The sequence below is a fragment of the Mustelus asterias genome, chromosome 1 (genome assembly GCF_964213995.1).
Source record: "Mustelus asterias chromosome 1, sMusAst1.hap1.1, whole genome shotgun sequence".
Taxonomy (NCBI): domain Eukaryota; kingdom Metazoa; phylum Chordata; class Chondrichthyes; order Carcharhiniformes; family Triakidae; genus Mustelus; species Mustelus asterias.
Genome location: NC_135801.1, coordinates 102872293 through 102899188, shown reverse-complemented (window position 1 = coordinate 102899188; position 26896 = coordinate 102872293). Strand labels below are relative to the sequence as shown.

The window sequence follows — 26896 nt, the reverse complement described above, 5'->3', positions numbered from 1 at the left end:
TGTTTCTTCTTGTGTGAGAATCTATAACTCGGGCCCACTGTTTTAAAATAAGGGGTCACCCATTTAATCCTGAGGGTCGTGAGTCTTTGGAATTCCCTTCCTGAAAAGATGATGGAAACAGAGGCTATGAATATTTTTTAAGGCAGTGGTGAATAGATTTTTGGTAAGCAAGGGGGTAATAGATTGGCAGGGGTAGCAGGATGCAGGTCTGAGGTTACTATCCGATCAGCCATGATCTTATTGAATGTGGAGCAGACTCAAGGGTCTGAATGGCCTACTGCTGCTCTTGGTTTGTGTGTCCGTGAAACAATTTGGAATATCCTGAGGTGGTGAAATGCAAGTTCCTTCTTGCTCCACTTTTTTTTTCATTAGCACAAAGGTGTAAATCCAATTCTACCGCCCCCATGCTTATTGCAATTCAGATAAGTAACCCGGTGAATGCTGGGGATTGAACCTGGGAATTTAATTGGCGGATCCCTGAGTTGGTAGATTCTTGTAGCTAGAATTACCAAGAGATTTGAGGCAAAGAAGGTTTATGGAATTCCATTGAATGGTAAATTAAGCTGGAAGGACTAAATGATTTCCCCTTTGTTCCTGTAGACCTGCTGCAGCTTTGCAGGAGTTTGGTACCGGCTTTGCTCAACAACTTCAATAAAGGTGTCTAATTTACATCTGTTCCTCTCATTCTATTCACAGCTGTCAGCACTGAGATTGGGAAGCACGGTGAGAAGAGGGACATCTTATTACTGGTCGAAAAAGGAAGGTAGAGAATTACTTTAAATTATCTTTATTCAGTGGACTCCTTTGAGGCTTTTTTAAATTCATTTGTGGGACATGGACGTCGCTAGCTGGCCAGCATTTATTGTAAGAAGTTTAACAACACCAGGTTAAAGTCCAACAGGTTTATTTGGTAGCAAAAGCCACACAAGCTTTCGAGGCTCTGAGCCCCTTCTTCAGGTGAGTGGGAATTCTGTTCACAAACAGAACTTATAAGACACAGACTCAATTTACATGAATAATGGTTGGAATGCGAATACTTACAACTAATCCAGTCTTTAAGAAACAAAACAATGGGAGTGGAGAGAGCATCAAGACAGGCTAAAAAGATGTGTATTGTCTCCAGACAAGACAGCCAGTGAAACTCTGCAGGTCCACGCAACTGTGGGAGTTACAAATAGTGTGACATAAATTCTGATTCTAGGATCGCATGATAAAGACTCAGGAGGAAAAAAGCAGAAATATTTATGTGAAATAGTGTGACATAAACCCAATATCCCGGTTGAGGCCGTCCTTGTGTGTGCGGAACCTGGCTATCAGTTTCTGCTCCGCGACTCTGCGCTGTCGTGTGTCGCGAAGGCCGCCTTGGAGAACGCTTACCCGAATATCAGAGGCCGAATGCCCGTGACCGCTGAAGTGCTCCCCAACAGGAAGAGAACAGTCTTGCCTGGTGATTGTCGAGCGGTGTTCATTCATCCGTTGTCGCAGCGTCTGCATAGTTTCCCCAATGTACCATGCCTCGGGACATCCTTTCTTGCAGCGTATCAGGTAGACAACGTTGGCCGAGTTGCAAGAGTATGTACCGTGTACCTGGTGGATGGTGTTCTCACGTGAGATGATGGCATCTGTGTCGATGATCCGGCACGTCTTGCAGAGGTTGCTGTGGCAGGGTTGTGTGGTGTCTTGGTCACTGTTCTCCTGAAGGCTGGGTAGTTTGCTGCGGACAACAACTGCCAGTTTCCAGATGCAATTTTACATCTCATCCGCTTCATCCTGGACCACAATATCTTCACCTTCAACAACCAGTTCTTCATCCAGACACACGGAACAGCCATGGGGACCAAATTTGCACCTCAATATGCCAACATCTTCATGCACAGGTTCGAACAAGACTTCTTCACCGCACGGGACCTTCAACCGGTGCTATACACTAGATACATCGATGACATTTTCTTCCTTTGGACTCATGGTGAACAATCACTGAAACAACTCTATGATGACATCAACAAGTTCCATCCCACCATCAGGCTCACCATAGACTACTCTCCGGAATCGGTTGCATTCTTGGACACGCGCATCTCCATTAAGGACGGTCACCTCAGCACCTCACTGTACCGCAAGCCCACGGATAACCTCACGATGCTCCACTTCTCCAGCTTCCACCCTAAACACGTTAAAGAAGCCATCCCCTACGGACAAGCCCTCCGTATACACAGGATCTGCTCGGATGAGGAGGATCGCAACAGACACCTCCAGACGCTGAAAGATGCCCTCATAAGAACAGGATATGGCGCTAGACTCATTGATCAACAGTTCCAACGCGCCACAGCGAGAAACCGCACCGACCTCCTCAGAAGACAAACACGGGACACAGTGGACAGAGTACCCTTCGTTGTCCAGTACTTCCCCGGAGCGGAGAAGCTACGGCATCTCCTCCGGAGCCTTCAACATGTCATTGATGAAGACGAACATCTCGCCAAGGCCATCCCCACACCCCCACTTCTTGCCTTCAAACAACCGCACAACCTCAAACAGACCATTGTCCGCAGCAAACTACCCAGCCTTCAGGAGAACAGTGACCAAGACACCACACAACCCTGCCACAGCAACCTCTGCAAGACGTGCCGGATCATCGACACAGATGCCATCATCTCACGTGAGAACACCATCCACCAGGTACACGGTACATACTCTTGCAACTCGGCCAACGTTGTCTACCTGATACGCTGCAAGAAAGGATGTCCCGAGGCATGGTACATTGGGGAAACTATGCAGACGCTGCGACAACGGATGAATGAACACCGCTCGACAATCACCAGGCAAGACTGTTCTCTTCCTGTTGGGGAGCACTTCAGCGGTCACGGGCATTCGGCCTCTGATATTCGGGTAAGCGTTCTCCAAGGCGGCCTTCGCGACACACGACAGCGCAGAGTCGCGGAGCAGAAACTGATAGCCAGGTTCCGCACACACAAGGACGGCCTCAACCGGGATATTGGGTTTATGTCACACTATTTCACATAAATATTTCTGCTTTTTTCCTCCTGAGTCTTTATCATGCGATCCTAGAATCAGAATTTATGTCACACTATTTGTAACTCCCACAGTTGCGTGGACCTGCAGAGTTTCACTGGCTGTCTTGTCTGGAGACAATACACATCTTTTTAGCCTGTCTTGATGCTCTCTCCACTCCCATTGTTTTGTTTCTTAAAGACTGGATTAGTTGTAAGTATTCGCATTCCAACCATTATTCATGTAAATTGAGTCTGTGTCTTATAAGTTCTGTTTGTGAACAGAATTCCCACTCACCTGAAGAAGGGGCTCAGAGCCTCGAAAGCTTGTGTGGCTTTTGCTACCAAATAAACCTGTTGGACTTTAACCTGGTGTTGTTAAACTTCTTACTGTGTTTACCCCAGTCCAACGCCGGCATCTCCACATCAGCATTTATTGCCCATCCCTAGTTGCCCTTGGAGGGCAGTTGAGAGTCAACCACATTGCTGTGGCTCTGGAGTCACCTGTTTGCCAGACCAGGTAAGGATGGCAGATTTCCTTCCCTAAAGGACATTAGTGAACCAGATGGGTTTTTCCGACAATCGACAATGGTTTCATGGTAAATTTTGCATGCACTCAGTATCCATTATCCTACAAATATGCTGTGTTATAGTCATTTTAACCGTATTGATGTAAATTGGCAGCAGCTGGCGTAGACTTAAAGGCCTGTGGTTGATAAGCTGTATTATTTACAATGTTTTAATGTTTTAAAATATTGATTATTATTTTAGTAATTTATAATTTTAAAAATATATGTTTTTAGGAAATCTATTTACAATCAATGAATTTGATAATTGTGCTGATGATCAGTTAGTATCTACTTATTCATAAACCACTGTTCTGTGGCTGGTATTAGTCCTTAAGTTCCTGTACTACAAAAATCAGTCAAATCCCTTCAATGAGATTGCTGACTTGATGTACCCAGGTACATTGTTAATTCCCAGAAGGAAAAGTCCAGTAAAACTTGGGAAATAACTGGTACTTGTTCAAATTGGTCTTGTATACCTTAAAATCAAAGTCCAATTTTACTGATTTTTCCTTCTGGGTCATGCCTTCTACTTTGCTTCATTAATCAGTGTTTATTATTCCGTGAGACATTTAGTCATAGAGGTTTACAGCATGGAAACAGGCCCTTCAACCCAATTTATCTGTGCCACTTTTTTTTTAACCACTAAGCTAGTCCCAATTGCCCACCTTTGGCCCATATCCCTCTATACCCATCTTACCCATGTAACTATCTAAATGCTTTTTAAAAGAAAAAATTATACTCACCTCTACTACTACCACTGGTTGCTTGTTCCAGACACTCACCACCCTCTGAGTGAAACAATTGCCCCTCTGGACCCTTTTGTATCTCTCCCCTCTCACCTTAAACCAATGCCTTCTAGTTTTAGACTCCCCTACCTTTGGGAAAAGATGTTGACGGTCTACCTTATCTGTGCCCTTATCTATTTACAGCCAGGGACAAAGAATGTTGGATTCAATCAATTATGTGAGAACAAGTTGCACTGAAACTCGCTTGTTTTAAGAAGTGTTTTTTCTTCTGCTCAAGTTGCTGCTCAAACTCTGTTCAATATATTTGAATGCAAGCATTTCAGAATGGGTGCTTTTTAAAACTTCATACATTTGAGTGGTAACCTGGTGAAACATTATTAATGATGTGGAGATGCCGGCGTTGGACTGGGGTAAACACAGTAAGAGTTTTAACAACACCAGGTTAAAGTCCAACAGGTTTATTTGGTAGCAAATACCATTAGCTTTCGGAGCGCTGCTCCTTCGTCAGATGGAGCACTATTAATACAGCTTTAATGGATTTATCACAAATATAAACATTTTTCATCAGTGCCTAGTCCATCACCTGATTTTAAATAGATGAAAATGACTTTAGCAGACCCCACCCCCTCCCCGGCACGGTGCCAGAGTGGTTAGCACTGCTGCCTCACAGCGCCAGGGACCTGGATTCAATTCCGGTCTCGGGTCACCGTCTGTGTGGAGTCTGCACGCTTTCTCCGTGTCTCTGTGGGTTTCCTCCGGGTGCTCCGACTTCCTCCCACGGTCCAAAGATGTGCAGGTTGGGTTGATTGGCCATGCTAAACTGATCCTAGTGTCAGTGGGGTTAAATATGTGGGGTTATGGGAATAGAGCCTGGGTGGGATTGTGGTTGGTGCAGACTCGATGGGCTGAATGGCTTCCTTCTGCGCTGTAGGGAAAAATAAAGTTTTTAAAACATGGTTTTTAGTACACTTAAAAACAAAAAAGCTTCATTTTTCAAGCCTCCTGGAAGGTCAGCAAATGAGCAGTTAGCAGGATCATGATGTGGGGTGTGGCGGCTTTTCTAGACGGAGCCAACTTCCATGGAATTATTCTTGAACTAGCAGAAAAGATTGCAAAGAAGATGATTTGCACTGGGCACTACTTGTACTTGAAATTCCCCTACCTTTTGCACAGGTTTGGACAATTTTAGACAAATGATGGTAAACTTGTGCTCTGAATGTATGTACGTCATCACACATCGGCAACACACAGTGCATCGACTGCCAGTAACCCTTCAACACTGGCACTGCCAGCAAAGCTGAATCAGATCCAAGTCAAATCAAATCATATCGATGAATGGCGTATTGGATGTAGTATGTGGGAGTGTGTTCAAGAAATAATCTCACTGCAGTGATCAAAGGAGAGTGAGGAAGAGTAAAGCTTTAACAGCATGCTCTCTTGAGACCAACAGCTCTCTGACTCATTTAGAGTACTGGCTCCATGTTTACAGTGAAGATAATCTGGAAAGGTGGCTGTAATTAATGACACTGGAACAGCATCCAGAGATGGAGATCCCACCTGATGGACTCCACACTGGCAGTATCTAAGCTTCTTAAATTGATCTTTTAAATCTTTTTTTTCTTCTGCAAAATGGAGGAAGTAATTTAAATAAAATACTTCTGAGCATTTGTCGTCAGCTGAAACCTCAAATTGGGATCATTGCATTCTATTTACTCCAATATAAGGGTTATTATTTTGTAAGATGGGGAGATGTATCATTAGTGTTGACTTGTGCCTATGTCTGTGGAAGGTGTTTTCTTTTCAATCACAGCTGTTGTGGCAGATGTCGGCCAGGACGTTACATTTAGTTGATATTTGATGGCATCTGTACCAAAGGGTTTTATTTTGCGATTTCATTGCTGCATGGAGTTAACTCGAGGTGAAGTCATAAATGATTTGCTCTGTTTGTTAATATCTAAATTTAAAGAAAACAATGTGAATGTGGGGCTGCAATTTCATCTCCGGGTTCAGGTGGTTAGTTAAATGCTTTAATGACGACTCTCCCAAAGTAAGGCCAAACTGAACTGGGACAAATGAAACATTTTGTCAAGGACTAAAAGTTTGTTGTAACCTTGTAGAACTTTGTATATCCATGGTCACACGAAGCTGGATTTCACAGTTTGGCACGCGGCCATCAGGAAAGCAGCAGGTACAGATGGTAATGCACTACGAGACCAGCAGCTCAGCAAAAATGACATTCCTATCATCGTGGACAGCTGCATAGCGTTTGTTACACAGTATGGTAAGCAAGCTTATTCTACAGGGTGTCACTGCAAGTCACACGGATTTGCTTCCTTAATGCCAAAAGCAATTCCATCCATATGTTTTATAGTTTTGAAGTATTTTGTTTGACAAATGTAGCAACAGCTTTCGATAAGCTGTTCCTACTGTGATGGCTGCAAATGGCTGGTTGTAAGGTTCATTTAGAACATAGAACAGTACAGCACAGAACAGGCCCTTCGGCCCACGATGTTGTGCCGAGCTTTATCTGAAACCAAGATCAAGCTATCCCACTCCCTATCATCCTGGTGTGCTCCATGTGCCTATCCAATAACCGCTTAAATGTTCCTAAAGTGCCTGACTCCACTATCACTGCAGGCAGCCCATTCCACACCCCAACCACTCTCTGCGTAAAGAACCTACCTCTGATATCCTTCCTGTATCTCCCACCACGAACCCTATAGTTATGCCCCCTTGTAATAGCTCCATCCACCCGAGGAAATAGTCTTTGAACGTGCACTCTATCTATCCCCTTCATCATTTTATAAACCTCTATTAAGTCTCCCCTCAGCCTCCTCCGCTCCAGAGAGAACAGCCCTAGCTCCCTCAACCTTTCCTCATAAGACCTACCCTCCAAACCAGGCAGCATCCTGGTAAATCTCCTCTGCACTCTTTCCAGCGCTTCCACATCCTTCTTATAGTGAGGTGACCAGAACTGCACACAATATTCCAAATGTGGTCTCACCAAGTTCCTGTACAGTTGCAGCATAACCCCACGGCTCTTGAACTCCAACCCCCTGTTAATAAAAGCTAACACACTATAGGCCTTCTTCACAGCTCTATCCACTTGAGTGGCAACCTTTAGAGATCTGTGGATATGAACCCCAAGATCTCTCTGTTCCTCCACAGTCTTCAGAACCCTATCTTTGACCCTGTAATCCACATTTAAATTAGTCCTACCAAAATGAATCACTCACATTTATCAGGGTTAAACTCCATTTGCCATTTTTCAGCCCAGCTTTGCATCCTATCTATGTCTCTTTGCAGCCTACAACAGCCCTCCACCTCATCCACTACTCCACCAATCTTGGTGTCATCAGCAAATTTACTGATCCACCCTTCAGCCCCCTCCTCTAAGTCATTAATAAAAATCACAAAGAGCAGAGGACCAAGCACTGATCCCTGCGGCACTCCGCTAGCAACCTGCCTCCAATCCGAAAATTTTCCATCGACCACCACCCTCTGTCTTCAATCAGACAGCCAGTTACCTATCCAATCGGCCAACTTTCCCTCTATCCCACACCTCCTCACTTTCATCATAAGCCGACCATGGGGGACCTTATCAAACGCCTTACTAAAATCCATGTATATGACATCAACTGTCCTACCTTCATCAACACACTTAGTTACCTCCTCAAAAAATTCTATCAAATTTGTGAGGCACGACTTGCCCTTCACGAATCCGTGCTGACTATCCGGGATTAATCCGCATCTTTCTAAATGGTCGTAAATCCCATCTCTAAGGACCTTTTCCATCAATTTACCAACCACCGAAGTAAGACTAACCGGTCTATAATTACCATTTGGAAATGGAAACGTTATTGCAGCTAGCTCAAAGCACATTGTTCCTCCGACGTAGCAGTGTTCTATTTGCAATATTTAAAATAAGGCTATTTTTATTCATCGTAACATCAGCAAATAGGCTGCGTTGAACAGGAGCAGGAGTTGGCCATTCAGCCCGACGAACATGTTCCGCCATTCAATATGATCATGGTTGATCAGACACTTCAATGCCTTTTACCCAATCTCACTTCGTAAGACTCAAATCCTCTTGTGTTAAAGGCTAACATTCCATTCGCCTTCCAAATAGCTTGCTGCACTTACATGTTAGCTTTCAGTGACTTATAGACAAGGACACCCAGTTCCCTTTGTAAATCTGTGCTAATTTCTATCATTTAGGAAATATTCTACACATCTGTTTCTTCTACCAAAGTGGATAACCTCAAATTTTTCCACATTATATTCCATTTGTCATGTTCTTATCCACTCACTAAGACTGTCCAAACCCTCCTGTAGCCACCTTACAACATACATTCCCGCCTAGCTTTGTGTCATCTGCGAACTTGGAAATGTTACATTTAGTCTTCACATCCAAATCAATGATATGTATTGTGAACAGCTGAAATCCAAGTCCTGATCCTTCCAATGGCCCACTAGTCACAGCCTGCCAACGTGCGAATGACCCATCTATCCCTACTCCCTGTTTTCTGCCTGTTGAGCAATCCCAAATGCATGCCAATATTTGGCCTTTATTCTGTTCCTTTTCCTCTGGAGGACTAATTGCCTCTATCTCCTTTAACCAATGTGGAAAGGTACGCTTCTCTTGATTGCGTTTGTTGTACTTCAACCTTGCCACTCCTGCTTCTCTTGGAAAGTGCTCTGCTATTACATAGCATTTCATTCAGCAGCATTGTTAAAAGCAGAGCTACCCCTGCCCATTAGGAAAAACTAAACTCCAGTGATCCTTGAAGCAGCTGTTCAGCCCAGTTTCCTTGGCATAAGGATTCAAATCATGAGAACAACTCTTTCCCTTCATATAGGTAATTTGGTCATTTTAGTTTTGAACTCCTTTGATCATTCAAGTGTGAGATGGCTCTCGCATGAAAAAGGTGGCATGGTGGGGTGGTCAATTTGCTTTTTGGGATGAAGACCCTCATCAGAGCACTGTACTGAAGACTCTCCATCGCGCCACTTCCTCATGGACTCACACAATCTCTGTTTTTTTTTATTCGTTCATGGGATGCTGGCTGGGTCAGCATTTATTGCCCTCCCTGAGGGCATTTAAGAGTCAGCCACATCACTGTGGATCTCAAGTCTCATGTAGGCCAGACCAGGTAAGGATGGCAGATTTCCCCTTCCTAAAGGACATTAGCGAAGCAGATGGGTTTTTGTGACAGTTGACAATGATTTCATGATCATCATTAGACTTTTGAATTGCAGATTTTTATTGAATTCATATTGTCCCACAGTTTATTTGATCTCTCTTAGTACGTCTCGTAGAGTTTCATGCTAATATCACTGTTGCCATTTATCCACTGAAACGTTTTATGGGTCATTCCATTTTGTTTTTTTTCTCCTGTGATGTGTAATTCCCCTTGCGCTTTCCCTTGTTCTGTTCCTTTTCTAAACGTTATTCATCTGTAATATCTTCTGAGCCTAGTGAAGGATCCATTTCTGCCATTTTAATTTGCCTTTTCTCTCCACGGATGCTGCAAAGACTGCTGTTTGCACATTTCTTGCTGTACTTTGACAGTTCACTCTGCTGAGTCGAGGAAAATCAAAAACAAGTGTCTGTATCAAGCATTATCTGCTCATGCATACAATAGCCTAGTTGCAATGTAGAATTTCCAGCACTCCTGCCTCGACTCCACTGTTAGGGGCGAACATGCCCCAGTGCACGATTACGACATTTCCATTTCCCACAGTATCTGTTTTTGCTGCCTCCCTAAGTGTGATTGATAAATTAGAGCTGAATTGTAGACATTTTTGTGCTGCCACTGGGAATTACCACAAGAATATCCAAACCCTATTTATTTGGGATCCTTAGCTTTGACAATAGTAGCATCTGTGTACAGCTATTACCTATCCAGTAGAAATAATATGTGTTTAAAATTGGGAGGAGTAAAATAAAATGGTTCGTAGTCAACCTGTATATCTTCGGGAAATAATGCAACTAGCAGAAGAGGAATTGGAGGTTGGGTTCTCTGTTGAAAATTGATCAAATCGATATAGATTTATGTGGCACTGTTTTTCCCAACAGGATTTTGGATTTATTAATTAAAAACAAACATTGGATTTTAAATGAAAAATAAATATATGTCAAAGCAGAAAATCCTGGAAACACACATCAAATCTGTTGCTAACTTGAGGGAAGATGGTGGCATGGTGTTAATGTCACTGAACTAGTAATTCAGAGGCCCAGGCTAATACTCTGGGGACAAGAGTTCAAATTCCATAGCAGCTGGTAGAATTTAAATTCAGTTAAAATTAAATTGATCTTTCTCTGCACCCTGGTTATGACTGTAACACTATATTCTGCGCCCTCTCCTTTACTTCTCCCATATGTTGATTTGATTTATTATTATCACATGCATTGGTATACAGTGAAAAGTGTTGTTTCTTGTGCGCTTTACGGACAAAACATACCATTCATAGAGTACATGTCCTGCACTACTATTCCTGTAGTCGATGACTATCTCATTTGTTTTTCTAATATTGAGGAAGAGATTATTGTCATTGCACCATTTCACCAGATTCAATATACAAAGAACAAAGAAAAGCACAGCACAGGAACAGGCCCTTCGGCCTTCCAAGCATGTGCCGATCATGATGCCTGCCTAAACTAAAACCGTATGCACTTACAGAGTTCGTAGCCTTCCATTCCCATCATATTCATGTATTCGTCCAGTTGCCCCTTAAATGCCACAATCGTATCTGCTCCCACCATTTTCCCAGGCAGCATGTTCCAGACATTCACCACCCTCTGTGTAAAAAAACTTGCCTCGCACATCTCCTCTAATCTTTTCCCCATGCACCTTAAACCTATGTCCCCTAGTACTTTTGTATCCTAGGAAAGAGCATCTGACTATCCACTCTGTCCATGCTGCTCATAACCTTGTAGACTTCTATCAGGTCACCCCTCAATCTACGTCGTTCCAGTGAGAACAAACCGAGTTTATCCAACCTCTCCTCATAGTTAACACCCTCCAGACCAGGCAACATCCTGGTAAGCTTCTCCTATACCCCCTCCAAAGCATCCACATCCTTCTGGTAGTGTGGCGACCAGAATTATACACAATATTCTAAATGAGGCCTAACTAAGGTTTTGTGCAGCTGCAGCATGACCTGCCAAATTTTATACTCAATGCCCCGACCGATGAAGGCAAGCATGCTGTATGTTTTCTTGACGACCTTTATGTACTTTATGAACAATATGCTTTGTCTGTACAGCGCACAAGAAACAATACTTTTCGCTGTATACCAATACATGTAATAATAATAAATCAAATCAAAACAATGCATGTGGCTTTTCACCTAATACATTGCACCAATTTGCTATTTTTGTACCTCAGGTAGAAGATATAGTTTTAGGTGCAAGCATAGTCAAGTGTTTAGCCTATCAATAGGAGTCACAATATTAATGCTGTGTTACAGGGGACTAGTGGGCTCTGTTGTTATGAATAGTTGATATATTTCCTATTTAACTCAAATATGCCCACACTTGCATGTAAATAAGGTCTACAGCATAGAATTGAAAATAGTTCCTCCCAAAGCTGGTCAATGGGTATCACACCATCATGGATGGAAGTCTAAAGGTGGGTTTCTTATGAAAAGTTGGAGAAGAACAAAATATATGGCTCATAAATACTGATTGCATTTCAGCTGACATAATTTCACTTTTGCCTTGTGGTTAGAAAAACTGGACACACTTGCACCTTAATGTTACTTCTGCTCTTGTGGTAGAATCTCAACCTGTTTAATGGGTCGGTGTGTGTTTTCTTATTGTCTGTCTTATTCCAGTCACATATTAGCTCTTCAAACTTCTCTGGACTATTCAGTCACCATGCAAAGATGTGTTTTACTGAAAAGTGAAACCAAATGGCTGAGGGTCATGGTGCAGGATACTTACAGTGGCTGAAAAGAATAAGTTTAAAACAGCATAAGTCAATCTAGATGTGATGATCAGTTGATGCTAAATTTGGGGTTTCAGGACGGTTAGAATGGCTTTCAGTTAGGCATTTCATTGGTTGCTTCATATTGTTGTCATTCAACGGCGAATAGATAATAACAGCAAAATATTCAACAGGTCAGGCAACATCTGGCGGGAGAGACAGAGTTAACATTTCAGGTCAATAACCATTCATTAGAAGTGGGAAAAGTTAGAAATGTTACTACTATTAAACAGTTGCAGTGGGAGAGGTTTTACAAAAAAACAAAATGAGAAGGTCTGCAATGGAAGACAGGAGAGATTAAATGGCAAAATGGTGCAGAGCCAAAGGGAGTAGTAATAAGCAAAAGAAACATAAGATATGTCGAGAGGAGTGTGAATGGCAGAATAATGAACAACTGCCAGCTCAAAGAAAAGAACAAGAGTGAGACCGAAATATACAAAAGAAAGGAAACAAAATAGAAATGACTGTCCGAGGTGTTGAAGTAAATTTTTGGCCAGAAGGCTGTAAAGTACCTAATCAAACGGTGTGGAGATGTTTCTCGAGCTGGGATTTGATTTGATTTGATTGATTATTGTCACATGTACTGGCATACAGTGAAAAGTGTTGTTTCTTGTGCGTTATACAGACAAAGCATACCGTTCGTAGAGAAGGAAACAAGAGAGTGCAGAATATAGTATTACAGTCATAGCTAGGGTGTAGAGAAAGATCAACTTAATGCATAGAATAAGAGTGAAAGATAGAATTAGAAGGTATGCTGGGCACAGCTTGCAAGACGTCGCTTTGCTCCGGCGCCAACTTGAAAAAGTGTTGATGTTCCCTGGAACACGCCAGTAGGCCGAGGTTGAGAGGTCAGTGTGAGAACAAGGCTGGAGAATCGATGTGAGAAATGACCAGAAGCTCAGGGTCACGCTTGCGGAGTGAATGAAGCTGTCCCACAAAGTGGTCAGACAATCAGCGTTTGGTCTCCCCAGTGTAGGGCAGACTATATTGTGAATAGTGAATACAATATACCAAATGGAAAATAGTACATTTGAGATCACTGTCACACCTGAAAAGTGTGTTTGGAGCCTTGGACAATGAAGAGAGGGGAAATAAAAGGGCAGATGCTGCGTCTCCTGCACTTGCATGGAAAGATGTTATGGGCAGGGGAGGAAATGTTGGGGATGATTGAGGAGAGGATCAGAGTATTGTCGAGGGAATAATCCCTTCAGAATGCTGAAGAGATAGGGGAAGATATGTAGAAATGTAATTGGTCTTGAGCAAGTGAAATGGGAGAAGGCGGAAAAAGGATCAAAACGTGAAGATCTGCATTAGGGTGGATGAAAGGAGAAATGAAATGGCAAAATAGTTGGTGCAGAGACAAAGTGAGTAGTAATGGGACAAGCAAAGGAACATAAGATATGTCTAGAGGAGGTATTTTTGGCGGTAGCATCACACTGGAGGTGATGGAAATGGTGTTGAATATGGAGGCTGATGAGGACAAAAGCCCTATCATGGCTTTGGAAGGGAGAGGAGGTTGAAAACAGAAGAGCGGGAAATGGGATGGACTCAATTGAGGGCACTGTCAATCATAGTCGAGGTGGGGAATCTTCGGTTGAGGAATTAGCAAGATGGATCAAAGTTCTGATGTGGAAGATTGTGTCGTCTGAACAGATACAGCAGAGGTGGAGAAACCTAGAAAAGGGCATGGAATCCTCACGTGAAACAAGTATGAGAAAGTGTCGCTGTGAGCTTATCGTGATGATTTGTTGATAGCCTATCCCCAGAAATGGAGACTGAAATGTCAAAGAAAGGAAGATTCAGAGATGGACAGTGTTGAAGGAGAGAATAGGGTGGAAATTTGAAGCAACGTTAATAAATCCTCCCAGATCAGGGTGAGAACAGATTCTCACATTTGCTGCATTTTGCTTTGGTGCCAGTAACCTTCTATTGCTTGGTATGGGTATATAGGCATCCCGAAGACATTAGTAAAAATATTTTAATGACCTTTCCTGAAAATTGGGCAACATTAGACATATAACTGGTTTTCAGTAAGTAAAAAGACTGCAAAGAAAGCCAAGGACGAAAGAACAGCAGGGAAGATCTGTTATAGGTAGATGCCAAGATTCTCTCAGCATATTGTAGCCTGTTTTGACACTGCCAAAAATATTAAAACTTTGCATTTTTGTTGTGCCCAGAAGTGTAATTTAAAATGAAGTGTGAGAGTGCTTTCCTTGCAAACGACAGAAGTGTTTCCTAATTGTATGTATTGATATGCTCAGATCTTAGTGCTGAGTATTTTAATACTTTCCTGTAGCCCTTCAAACAATGGGTGCGATTTTACCACCTCACTTTGCCCGGTGATCATATGGTGAGCCGAGAAAATAGTGTGGAAAGCCAAAAATCCGAGTCGCGCCAAGTGGCTTGCGATCTTCCCGGCCCTTTTCAAATGGCGCAAACTGGCGCAAGGCCAATTACCGTATTTAAAGTAGCAATTAAATATGCATAGTCCACTCAGATCCCAGGGCGTGGAATTCTCCGGCCTTTGGGCAAGGTGCCATAATGGCAAAAATCACCACTGGTCTCCACTCGCGCAGACCTGGCACCATAGAAAGCATCCTTTCTGGTTGTATCACAGCTTGGTATGGTCCCTGCTCTGCCCAAGACCGCAAGGAACTACAAAAGGTTGTGAATGTAGTCCAATCCATCAAGCAAACCAGCCTCCCATCCATTGACTCTGTCTACACTTCCCGCTGCCTCGGCAAAGCAGCCAGCATAATTAAGGACCCCATGCACTCCAGATATTCTCTCTTCCACCTTCTTCCTTCAGGAAAAAGATACAAAAATCTGAGGTCACGTACTAACCGACTCAAGAACAGCTTCTTCCCTGCTGCTGTCAGACTTTTGAATGGACTTACCTTGCATTAAGTTGATCTTTCTCTACACCCTAGCTATGACTGTAACACTATATTCTGCACTCTCTCGTTTCCTTCTCTATGAACGGTATGTTTTGTCTGTACAGCGCGCAAGAAACAATACTTTTCACTGTATGTGAATACATGTGACAATAATAAATCAAATCAAATATAAATCAAATCAAATCATTGGCCATTGAAGCCCCCCTTGGGTGGTTGGGGGCATGGCTGGGCAGTGCCCACCTGGGGATGTCCACCAGACATCCTGGCAGTGCCCACCATGCACACCAGCAGTGGTCACCAGGCACTCCGGAGGTGCCAATTGGGCACCGCTAGTGTGCCAGGAGCAGTGTCAAGAGGGTGGGTCCTAGGTGGGGGCCATGACAGAGGGGCTATGTGAGGGGATGTCATGCAAGGGTGGATCATGGAGGGGGGCCGTGATGGTGGCCTGGTAGGGGCACCTATTGGGAGGGCCCTGATGCCCCAATGCGAGTGACCCATGTCAGAGGCGGTAACCTTGAAGCCGAAGAGGCGGGGTGTCCTGTTGTCTGTTGGGGGTGGGTGTGAGTCTCTCAGTGCACTATGAGATCGAGGTGCCCTTGCGAAACAGCTCTCTTCAGCTGACTCACTGGCATGTTTAGGCCCTAGCCCCCTCAGTACCGGTACAAAACTCCCAGCTTCCCAAAAAACTAACTGACTGTCGAAATAATGTGATGCGGAGCGCGCTTGAGAAACAGTTCACCCCATTATTCTCACGATGCTTAGAAATGTTTTGGTAAAATTCCGCCCAATGTCTCTCATTTGGACTTATCAATGCAATCATGTTATTAGCCTCTATTTAGCACAAATATTTCAAAATTTCTGTTGAATGAAAATGTTGGCTACTCTTCCCTGAATAAAGTAGGACTATATTTTATATGTGTGTATTTAATGAAATGTAATTCACTCCTCATTAGGCCTCGGCTGCGAAGGAATTTACCAGAAAAATGGCACACCATCACGAGTTAACCTGCTTCTGGATCAATTTAGAAAAGATGCCAGAAATGTGAAACTGAGAATTGGGGAACATCAGCTGGATGATGTCGTGGATGTGCTGAAGAGATTTCTGTTTGAAATCGATGATGCCCTGCTCACCAAGGAACTATATCCATATTGGTTGTCTGCATTAGGTAATAGAAAACATTTATCTGCACCCTAGTTATGACTGTAACACTATATTCTGCACCCTCTCCTTTACTGCTCCCATATGTTGATTTGATTTATGGGGTGGCATGGTGGCACAGCGGTTATCACTGCTGCCTCAAAGCACCAGGGACCCGGGTTCAATTCTGGCCTCGGCTCACTATCTGTGTGGAGTTTGCACATTCTCCCCATGTCTGCGTGGGTTTCCTCCGGGTGCTCTGGTTTCCTCTGGCAGTCCAAAGATGTGCGGGTTAGGTTGATTGGCCATGTTAAATCGACCCGAGTGTCGGGGGATTAGCAGGGTAAATATGTGGGGTTACGGGAATTGTGGTCGGTGCAGACTCGATGGGCCGAATTGCCTCCTTCTGCACTGTCAGGATTCTATGATTTATCTATTCCATGGTTTTTAAAAAATCTATTTTCTGTAACATAAACCAAAAAAATGATGCTTTGTTCTACAAAGATGTCAAAACATCTTAATGGGACATAGAAATCCATCCCGTCACCAAAATCAGTAATAGACTCTCGCTGTATGTGTCTGTACTAATATTTTTGGTTAGCTATTCCAAATTCCAGCAGTTGCCTCAGATACATTGGATGGCTGTATGAAGTCTTTCAAACCTCCTTTCTTCAGCTTCATCCAGCACAGTTGATGCTGTTACGCTGTAGTGAAATTCTTCCTTCATTGGAAACCCACGCCGTCCAGCATTAGGACAGACATTTCAGTTGAGACAATATGCAGTGGCTACCCACTCGAAATACAGAACCTGGCTGACCAAGGACTCTTGAACAAAGGCAACATCTGGATGTACTGAAATCCCAACCCCACCCCACACCACCATTGTGGTTTGCTATGAATTTCTTGGCTTGGATAAATAATTCCTTTCAAAACAAAACCTCTATGCCAAGGTTTATTTTGTTATCTGATATATCCTCAATATTTGCTTCAACCACTAATTTGTACATCAATATCGGAAAATTAAATATGCAATTTCTCTTTAGGCATTTCTGAGAACACAAAAAAAATAAATCCTTTAGTATCCTCACTAAGCATATATTTATGAATATCATTTATCACATGTTCATCATGCATTCAAAATCTTTTAATTTTTGTCACATTTGTGGTGTACAATTTTGTAACAATACAGATTTTCTCAGTACATCAGATAAGAAATGCGACCAAAGACAACAACTTATATTGATATAAGATTTTTATATATATGACACAGCAACTATTTTTAAACATTATTTTTCTTTAGATGTTGAGGAGTTTGCATGCAGGTAGCATTTTAAAAGCAGCAAAAATGTGAATATGTCTAAAACCTGTTCCAGTCTCTCAGCTGCCTTGTTTAACTTGAGCACAGCTTGAGGCTGACTGTATGCAAACACCTGGGAAAGGCAGGTCACCTATTAGCATATGCTAATCACTCTGCATCCGCGGGTTTCCTGCAATTCCTGAAACCTGCCAGAGAAAACAAAATGAGAGTCCAACAACAATTGAGGGGGCTGACTAAAACTCATGGAAACCCTGCAATAAGCACTCAGTGCTCAGAGCTGCCCACTTACCTGTAGATGGAAAATGGCTTGTTCACAATGCTTTTACTAAGATTTTACTTTTTTAACTTAGGAGGTTTTGTGAATCACATCATGATGGATGGCACTTTGGCTGCTTTAGATTGGGCTTCAGACTAGAAATAGTATGTCCAGCAGCTGCAGCCTGCTGTTCGTGGATCTGGTGCTGCACCTTTAGGGGCCTGGACAGTAAGCATCCTTCAGTAAGCACCAGCCAGAGTGTCCAGGTTGGCTGTATTGTGCTGCACTCTGAATGATATTGTGCAGCAGCGAGGTTTGGATCTGCAAGAGGGCAAGGTAAATTGAGCAGAGGCTCCCAGAGAATCCCGAGGAGGAAGAAATAATGAAGAGGAAGTTGATGAGGACTATGAAGTATGCTGGCTGTTCATCTGACGAAGGAGCAGCGCTCCGAAAGCTAATGGTATTTGCTACCAAATAAACCTGTTGGACTTTAACCTGGTGTTGTTAAAACTCTTACTGTGTTCATATTGTTGCCAGGGATGCTCTTATTAGTGCAAGGATCAGTTAGGTTGCAGAGAAGGGCCAGTGTTAGAGACACATGCAACAATCACTCTTCCTGCCCTGCCTAATGTCACTAACACAACGCAGTGCTACAAATTGCCAACCAGGCAATCTAAAACAACAACAGAGGATGCTGGAAAAACTTACCATCGAAGATAAATGCTGACAGAGCAGCTGAGATTTCCCAGCTCACTCCTTGCATATCCCTTCTTCGGTCGCTGGTAATTCAAGTCTTCCCATTCATCAAAGAAAGAACAAAGAACAATACAGCACAGGAACAGGCCCTTCGGCCCGCCAAGCCCGCACCGCTCCCTGGCCCAAACTGGACCATTCTTTTGTATCCCTCCATTTCCACTCCGTTCATGTGGCTATCTCGATAAGTCTTAAATGTTCCCAGTGTGTCCGCATTCACCACCTTGCCTGGCAGCGCATTCCAGGCCCCCACCACCCTCTGTGTAAAATACGTCCTTCTGATATCCGTGTTAAACCTCCCCCCCCTCACCTTGAACCTATGACCCCTCATGAACGTCACCACCGACCTGGGAAAAAGCTTGCCACCGTTCACCCTATCTATACCCTTCATAATTTTATACACCTCTATTAGGTCACCCCTCATCCTCCGTCTTTCCAGTGAGAACAACCCCAGTTTACCCAATCTCTCCTCATAACTAAGCCCTTCCATACCAGGCAACATCCTGGTAAACCTCCTCTGTACTCTCTCCAAAGCCTCCACGTCCTTCTGTTAGTGTGGCGACCAGAACTGGGCACAGTATTCCAAATGCATCATCAAACAAGTTAAAATGTCACTAAGCAACTAAGAATGGACAAGGTAGGAAATGGGCACAAAATCATAACGTTTGTGTGATTCTACGAAGGAACAGAACCTTCACAATGTAACATTTTTTCCATTCACCATTACATTCCCTTGTACAGAGGTCGAACCCCTCATCTGACTGCTGAAATGCTGTTGGCTGACTTCCACTGGACATTGGAGGTTCCATCAATGACTGCTTCACCTGCATCTGTACAACTAGGGATGAGGTTTGCAATAGGTGAGAAGTGGAATATGTTATCCACTTGAATTTCACCTTTTGCCATTGTCCTTCTTATGAGACATCAGTGCTTCAACCCCACCAATTGGCTGGAGAGCACTGGTGCAGTTCGTTGTGATGCTGTAAAGTTACGGCTAAGGTATTTGTCATTCTATTTAAGGTTGTTGATTTGAGAGTCCATGGAAATGTAAAGGTGTACATGCTATCATTAGAGTGCCACATTTGATGTCCTATAGAATTGGCCACTCGACCCATGCCCAAAAAAATATATCATTTCAATGCCCTGTGACATCAGCCCAGTCATATTTGAGGCAGACCCCTGCACACTCTCTGCAATCATAGTTGGTGTGCTTGGATGACCTGTTAGCACATTGTATGTTGCCTGTTGCTCTTTGATTCATCAACAGCCCCTGGGGTACAGAATTGGTGCCCAGCTGAGTAAAGCTTGGAGAGAGAGCTGTGTCCACCAATACAGACTGTCCACTGCTCCCCCTGTCCCCAGCATCAACTCTTGTTCACTTGTGAAGCATGGGTATTTGAATTGGCCCGTGGTAAGCATGGGTCTTGTATTGGTGCACCCTCAGAAGGAATGACCTCCAATGTGAAGTTGGAGGTTCATGGACTCGTGCAGCATGATTGAAAACCCAGCAGAGAGAAAGAAATGAATTAGTATTGAGAAGGGTAGCAAATGCCATTAGCTTTCGGAGCGCTGCTCCTTCGTCAGATGGAGTGGATATCTGCTCTCAAACAGGACATACAGAGACAAGGTGTCTCTGTATAAACCTGTTGGACTTTGACCTGGTGTTGTTAAAACTCTTTACTGTGTTTACCCCAGTCCAACGCCGGCATCTCCACATCGTGACTCCCATGATCTCAGCAGAGACCAGAAACACTTTGTTGCATCAAACTACTTTGGAAGACGGATTGCATCATCAGCCACGGTCAATACTGAACTGTTCCAGTTCTTCCCAAAATGTTAATTTGCTTACCTGTTAGAGGGCTAAGACAAAACCTTTCTAACCTGATTCACTTCATAGAATCCCTACAGTACAGAAGGTGGTCATTCGGCCCATTGAGTCTGTACTGACCACAATCCCACTCAGGCCCTATTCCCGTAAGCCCACATATTTACCCTGCTACCCCCGACACTGGGGTCAATTTAGCATGAGTAGTCGCCTAACCCGCACATCTTTGGACTGAGAGAGGAAACGGGAGCACCCGGAGGAAACCCACGCAGACACGGGGAGAACGTGCAAACTCCCCACAGACAGTCACCCAAGGGTGGAATTGAACCCGGGTCCCTGGCATTGTGAGACAGCAGTGCTAACCATTGTGCCACCGTGTCAATTCTGAAGGAACAGTTTACAATTGTACTATTGCTACTGTTCTATCACCTGTTTTGTTTTCTGGTACAATCTTTCCTGAAAACCCCTTCAGTATTCCTATTACTGCCACAGATTTACCTTTCAGCTTGCAACAGTTTCCAGTGTGCCCATTCTTACAGCAATGAAATCATACTCGTTTTTTTATATCACTTTCATCCTCCATACTATCTTCTTTATTGACCAGAACAGATTCTCTAACTAGTTTATATTGTTTAATTTCTTTCTTTGAAGCTCTCTGTCTTCCATTGCTGACTTCCGTTTCTGGAATTTAGTTTCAAGATTCTGCATCTCTATTTCTTTTTCAAGTTCAAGATTTTGCTTTTCTTTTTCTCTTTCCAATTTGAGTAGCTCCTTTTCTTTTTCCATTTCGGGCTGCTTTATCTGCAACTGAATTCTAGTCAACTCGTACCATGTTCTACCTGAGTTGGGCTTTCCTGTTTTCAATCCCAAATACAGTGCTATTGCTTCAGATATTTCTGCTTTGTTAACCCCTGTGTTTAACTCTAACTTGTCCACTAACTAGCTTTGGCTAATTGTTGCAAACCACTCGAGGATAAGCCTTCCCTCCCCAAAAAAGCCATAGCCATCCTATGAATCAATAACTATAGTAAAATCCATATCTGTCTGTCTATTTGAAATCCTGCAGAGAACTCCCTACTTGGTTATGATCTTAGTAGAGATAGCATTTTTTTTAACAAAGAAGAAATACAAAATCTTGGTTATTTACTAAAATAATTAAGCCATACGATTTCATGGCTTAAAAGAGAAGAATTTTTACTGTACATGAGTCAAAAAAGCAAACGCTAAATACTATCTCTGCCTGGTAATCTAACATCAAAAACTAACATGAGTAAAACATGAATTAGCAAGCACATTGTGGTTGATTATAAACTAAATAAACTATAAATTGGTCATTAAATGGAAGATACAACTCAGAGAGATCTTACAAATTGGCTCAGTAGTCCATTCAGATTTTGATGATCACACTTAGTCACAAAGTCCTTCAAACTTTGTCTTCCTTACAAAGAAGTTTGGTTCTTCTCCTTCCAGGAGTTAATCTGATCCCCTGGAGACAGCAACACACAACCAATCTGGGTTCCATAGGAAGGTGCTCACCACAAATGGCACACATCTACAGAAACACATCATCTCAGTCTAGATGATGTAGATCCACCACTGTTATCTTTAAGAAACAGGAACAGCCGCAGAGACTTATTCTCAGCTTCTCAATTTGGGCTCTGTCTTCTTCAGCCATCTGCAGCCTGCCTCTGCTGCACCACTGGATTCATCAACTGCTACTGCTCAGCTTGGACTGATTTGTGTTCTTTTATATCTTTCAACTAGGTCAATTTGCCCAAAATCTTAATTTCTAAACCGCAATGTTTTTGCTTCTGTTGAAACTGGGAGGGCCAGTCTCCTTTCTAATACCTGTTACCTTTCTATTTACCTATTCTGTTTCCGTTTCTACTTCCCTTTCAGTTCAGTTTCTGGCTTGGTCAGAGTCTGCCTCAAAAGATATAAATTCAATTAAAAGGCACGGAATCCCTCACATCCCTCCTCTCCATGTGTCAGTTGTGCCATTGCTCTTTCTCTTCTGTCTTATGCTCTCTTTCCCTGTAGTAGGAGAAAGGTCAGGTGTATGAGTGTAGTGGCATATGTTGACATGATGGATGATGAGAACATCAGTAATAACTCATATTTATACAGCACATTTAATGTAGTAGAACATTTAAAGGGCTTCACATGAAGATTATCAAAACAAAATATGGTGCTGACCCACCTAAAGACAGATGAGCACAAAATGAGGACTGTTATGAAGACAGGTGAGTAAAAGCTCAGCCAAAGAGGCAGGATTTGGGTTTTAAAGAACATCTGAAAAGAGAGTGGAGAAGTTTGTGGAGAAATTCCAGGGCTTAGGGTCTAGATAGTTCAACGCAAGGTTGTTAATAATAGTAATTAAAATCAGGGATGCTCAAGATATCAGGATTGAAAGAGTGGGGTATCTTGGAGGGTTTTAGGGCTGAAGGAGCTGACAGAGATAGGGAGATACGAAACTGTGGAGAGATTTGACAATTAGTGTGAGAATTCAGAACATTGCAGTACTGGGATCCAATGTGATTGAATGTGAGGCACAGGGTGAAATAGGACACAAACAGCAGAGCTTTTTAACCTCACGTTTACAAAGGGTAGAATGTGAGAGACCAGCCAGCAGTTGGATTGGTCAAGTCAAGAAGTAATAAAGGCATGAATGAAGATGTTGTATTAAATCAAGACCATCCTGAATCCATCATTAATTTTTAACCTCTTTGAGCAAACTGTTAACTCCTCCAAATTCTTCCTATAGCTTGGTCCTTTAAATGTGGAAGTTGAAATTGCCTCACATGGTCCTCATCAAACCCACTGCTATACAATCGATATCAGACCTCAAGATAATGAAGTGAAATTCTTTTAAATTCCCATATTGTTCCCCCTCCATCCTACTTGCCTGTCTCAGCCCAGTAAATATCTGAAAATACGCCAAATACTGCGGGTGCTGCCATTACGCTCACATCAATGTGAAAATGTCATGAAATGACTGAGACGATCCTGCTTTCCCTTCCTTTTCACTACTCATCATTATTACAAACAAATAATCCAATTGGTATCCGGAGCGAGCCTTCGGGGAAGCTGAGGGAGAAGATATAGGAGAGTCTTCAGCTTGCGAGGAAAGAATTAATTTGTTAGTCCACTAATGACTGTAGCCAAAAGACTGCTCTTTATGTTTGTCCACATGCATTATCAGTAGAACAGTTACTTGAATTACCTTTCTGTGTGTTACACCAGGAGAAAATAGCATCAAGCATGATTCTAACATTACATAAATGTATCAGACAGGTCTTTATGTTACTGCATTTACTGACTTTTATCTGGTCAGTTTCAGATAACTACGTTCTGCAGTCTGCACCTCATTAATTCTAATCAGCCTCTGACATCTGAGCAATTGCAATTTTGTACTTTGCAACAGAACATTACCTTCACTCCCTGTTTCTTATTTATTCATTCATGGGATGTAAGCATTGCTGGCAAGGCCAGCGTTTGTTGTCCATTCCTAATTGCTGTTGAGAAGGGTTTCTTGGAATTCGGCAATCCATCTGGTATAGTGGGAGGGAGTTCCAGGTTTATGACCCAGTGACAATGAAAGAATGGTGATATAGTTCCAAATCGAAATGGTGTGGCTTGGAGGGGAACTTGCAGGTAGTAGTGTCCCCATGCACCTGCTGTCCTTGTCCTTCTCGGTGGTGGAGGTCGCGAATTTGGAAGGTGCTGACGAAGGAGCCTTGATGAGTTGCTACAATATATCTGTACACATTACTACCAAGGTGTGTTTGTGGCAGAGGGACTGAACATTTAAGGTGGTGGATGAGGTGGTAATCAAGCGGGCTTCTTTGTCCGAGATGGTGCCGGGTTTCTTGAGTGTTGTTGGAACCGCACTCATCCAGGCAAGTGGAGAGTATTCCATCACACTGCTGACTTGTGCCTTGTGAACAAGCTTTGGGAACCAGGAGGAAAGCTACTTGCCATAGAATTCCCAACCTTTAACTTGTTCTTGTAAACGCAATATTTATATGGCTTATTCAGTTAACATTGTGATCAATGGTGACCTGCAGGATGTTGATAGTGGGGCATTTAGATCATAGAAAACATAGAAACCCTACAGTACAGAAATAGGCCATTCGGCCCATGGAGTCTGCACCGACCACAATCCCACCCAGGCCCTACCCCCATATCCCTACATATTTTACCCACTAATCCCTCTAACCTACACATCTCAGGACACTAAGGGGCAATTTTAGCATGGCCAATCAACCTAACCCGCACATCTTTGGACTGTGGGTGGCAGTTTTTCAAGGTATGTCTGTCTAGGGTTCTACAGGACAATGTTCCGAGCAGACAGGGAGGAGTTGATAGGTTAAAGGAACCGTGGTGCACGAAAGCTGTGCGGGACCTAGTCGAGAAGAAAAGGAAAGCGTTCAAAAGGTTCAGAGAGCTTGGCGAAGATAGGGATCTAGATGAGTATACGGCTTGTAGGAAGAGACTAAAGAAGGAAATTAGGAGAGCCAGAAGGGGTCACGAGAAGGCCTTGGCAGGTAGGATTAAGGAAAACCCTAAGGCGTTCTATAAATATGTGAAGAGTAAAAGGATGAGACGTGAAGGAATAGCGCCTATAAAAGGTGAAGGTGGGAAAATCAGTACGGAACCAGTAGAAATGGCAGAGGTGCTTAATGAGTATTTTGCTTCGGTTTTCACAGAGGAGAAGGACATGGGTGGATGTACTGTGGGCTTGCGGTGGACTGAAAAGATTGAGTATGTGGACTTTAACAAAGAGGTTGTGCTGGAATCTTTGAATGGCATCAAGATAGATAAGTCGCCGGGTCCGGATGGGATGTACCCCAGGTTACTGTGGGAGGCGAGGGAAGAGATTGTAGAGCCTCTGGCGATGATCTTTGCGTCGTCGATGGAGATGGGAGAGGTGCTGGAGGATTGCGGATGTGGTTCCTATTTTCAAGAAGGGGAATAGGGATAGCCCAGGAAATTAGCGACCGGTGAGTCTAACCTCAGTGGTTGGTAAGCTGATGGAGAAGATCCTGAGGGACAAGATTTATGAGCATATGTGAGAGGTTTAGTATGCTCAAGAATACTCAGCATGGCTTTGTCAAGGGCAGATCGTGCCTTACGAGCCTGGTGGAGTTCTTCGAAAATGTGACTAAACACATTGACGAAGGGAAAGCGGTAGGTGTAGTTTATATGGATTTTAGCAAGGCGTTCGATAAGGTCCCCCGTGCAAGGCTTCTCGAAAAAGTGAGAGGGCATGGGATCCAAGGGGCTGCTGCTCTGTGGATCCAGAACTGGCTTGCCCAAAGGAGGCAGAGAGTGGGTATAGATGGGTCTTTTTCTAATTGGTGGTAGGTCACCAGTGGTGTGCCCCAGGGATCTGTTCTGGGACCCTTGCTGTTTGTCATTTTCATAAATGACCTGGATGAGGAGGTGGAGGTATGGGTTGGTAGGTTTGCTGACGACACGAAGGTTGGTGGGGTTGTGGATAGTCTGGAGGGATGTCAGAAGTTACAAAGGGACATGGATAGGATGCAAGACTGGGCGGAGAAGTGGCAGATGGACTTCAACCCAGATAAATGCGTAGTGGTCCATTTTGGCAGGTCAAATGGGATGAAGGAGTACAATATTAAGGGAAAGACTCGAAGTACGGTAGAGGATCAGAGGGACCTTGGGGTCCGGGTCCATAGGACTCTAAAATCGGCCCCGCAGGTGGAGGAGGTGGTTAAGAAGGTGTATGGTGTGCTGGCCTTTATCAATCGAGGGATTGAGTTTAGGAGTCCGGGGATAATGATGCAGCTATATAAGACCCTCGTCAGACCCCACTTGGAGTACTGTGCTCAGTTCTGGTCGCCTCATTACAGGAAGGATGTGGAAAAGATTGAAAGGGTGCAGAGGAGATTTACAAGGATGTTGCCTGGATTGAGTGGCATGCCTTATGAGGATAGACTGAGGGAGCTTGGTCTTTTCTCCTTGGAGAGACGTAGGATGAGAGGAGACCTAATAGAGGTATATAAGATGTTGAGAGGCATAGATCGGGTGGACTCTCAGAGGCTTTTTCCCAGGGTGGAAATGGCTGCTACGAGAGGACACAGGTTTAAGATGCTGAGGGGTAGGTACAGGGGAAATGTTAGGGGGAAATTTTTCACTCAGAGGGTGGTGGGCGAGTGGAATCGGCTGCCTTCAGTGGTGGTGGAGGCAAACTCAATGGGGTCTTTTAAGAGACTCCTGGATGAGTACATGGGACTTAATAGGATGGAGGGTTATAGGTAAGCCTAAAAGGTAGGGATATGTTCGGCACAACTTGTGGGGCCGAAGGTCCTGTTTTGTGGTGTAGTTTTCTATGTTTCTAAACCGGAGCACTCGGAGGAAACCCACGCAGACAC

The 26896-nt window shown here is 43.5% G+C and overlaps 1 protein-coding gene across 3 annotated transcripts in view; it reads left to right on the top strand.

The window, feature by feature from the left end:
* Nucleotides 1-26896, top strand: part of arap2 (ArfGAP with RhoGAP domain, ankyrin repeat and PH domain 2) — a 361519-nt gene that overhangs the window by 269029 nt on the left and 65594 nt on the right. For all 3 annotated transcript variants that reach the window (XR_013498288.1, XM_078215698.1, XM_078215708.1), the window contains 3 exons: nucleotides 697-763; nucleotides 6438-6601; nucleotides 16162-16374. Coding sequence is in view for 2 of the 3 variants with exons in the window: in XM_078215698.1 (XP_078071824.1) it covers nucleotides 697-763; nucleotides 6438-6601; nucleotides 16162-16374 (444 nt within the window). In the remaining variant the exon portion in view is untranslated. The remainder of the gene's footprint in view (nucleotides 1-696; nucleotides 764-6437; nucleotides 6602-16161; nucleotides 16375-26896) is intronic.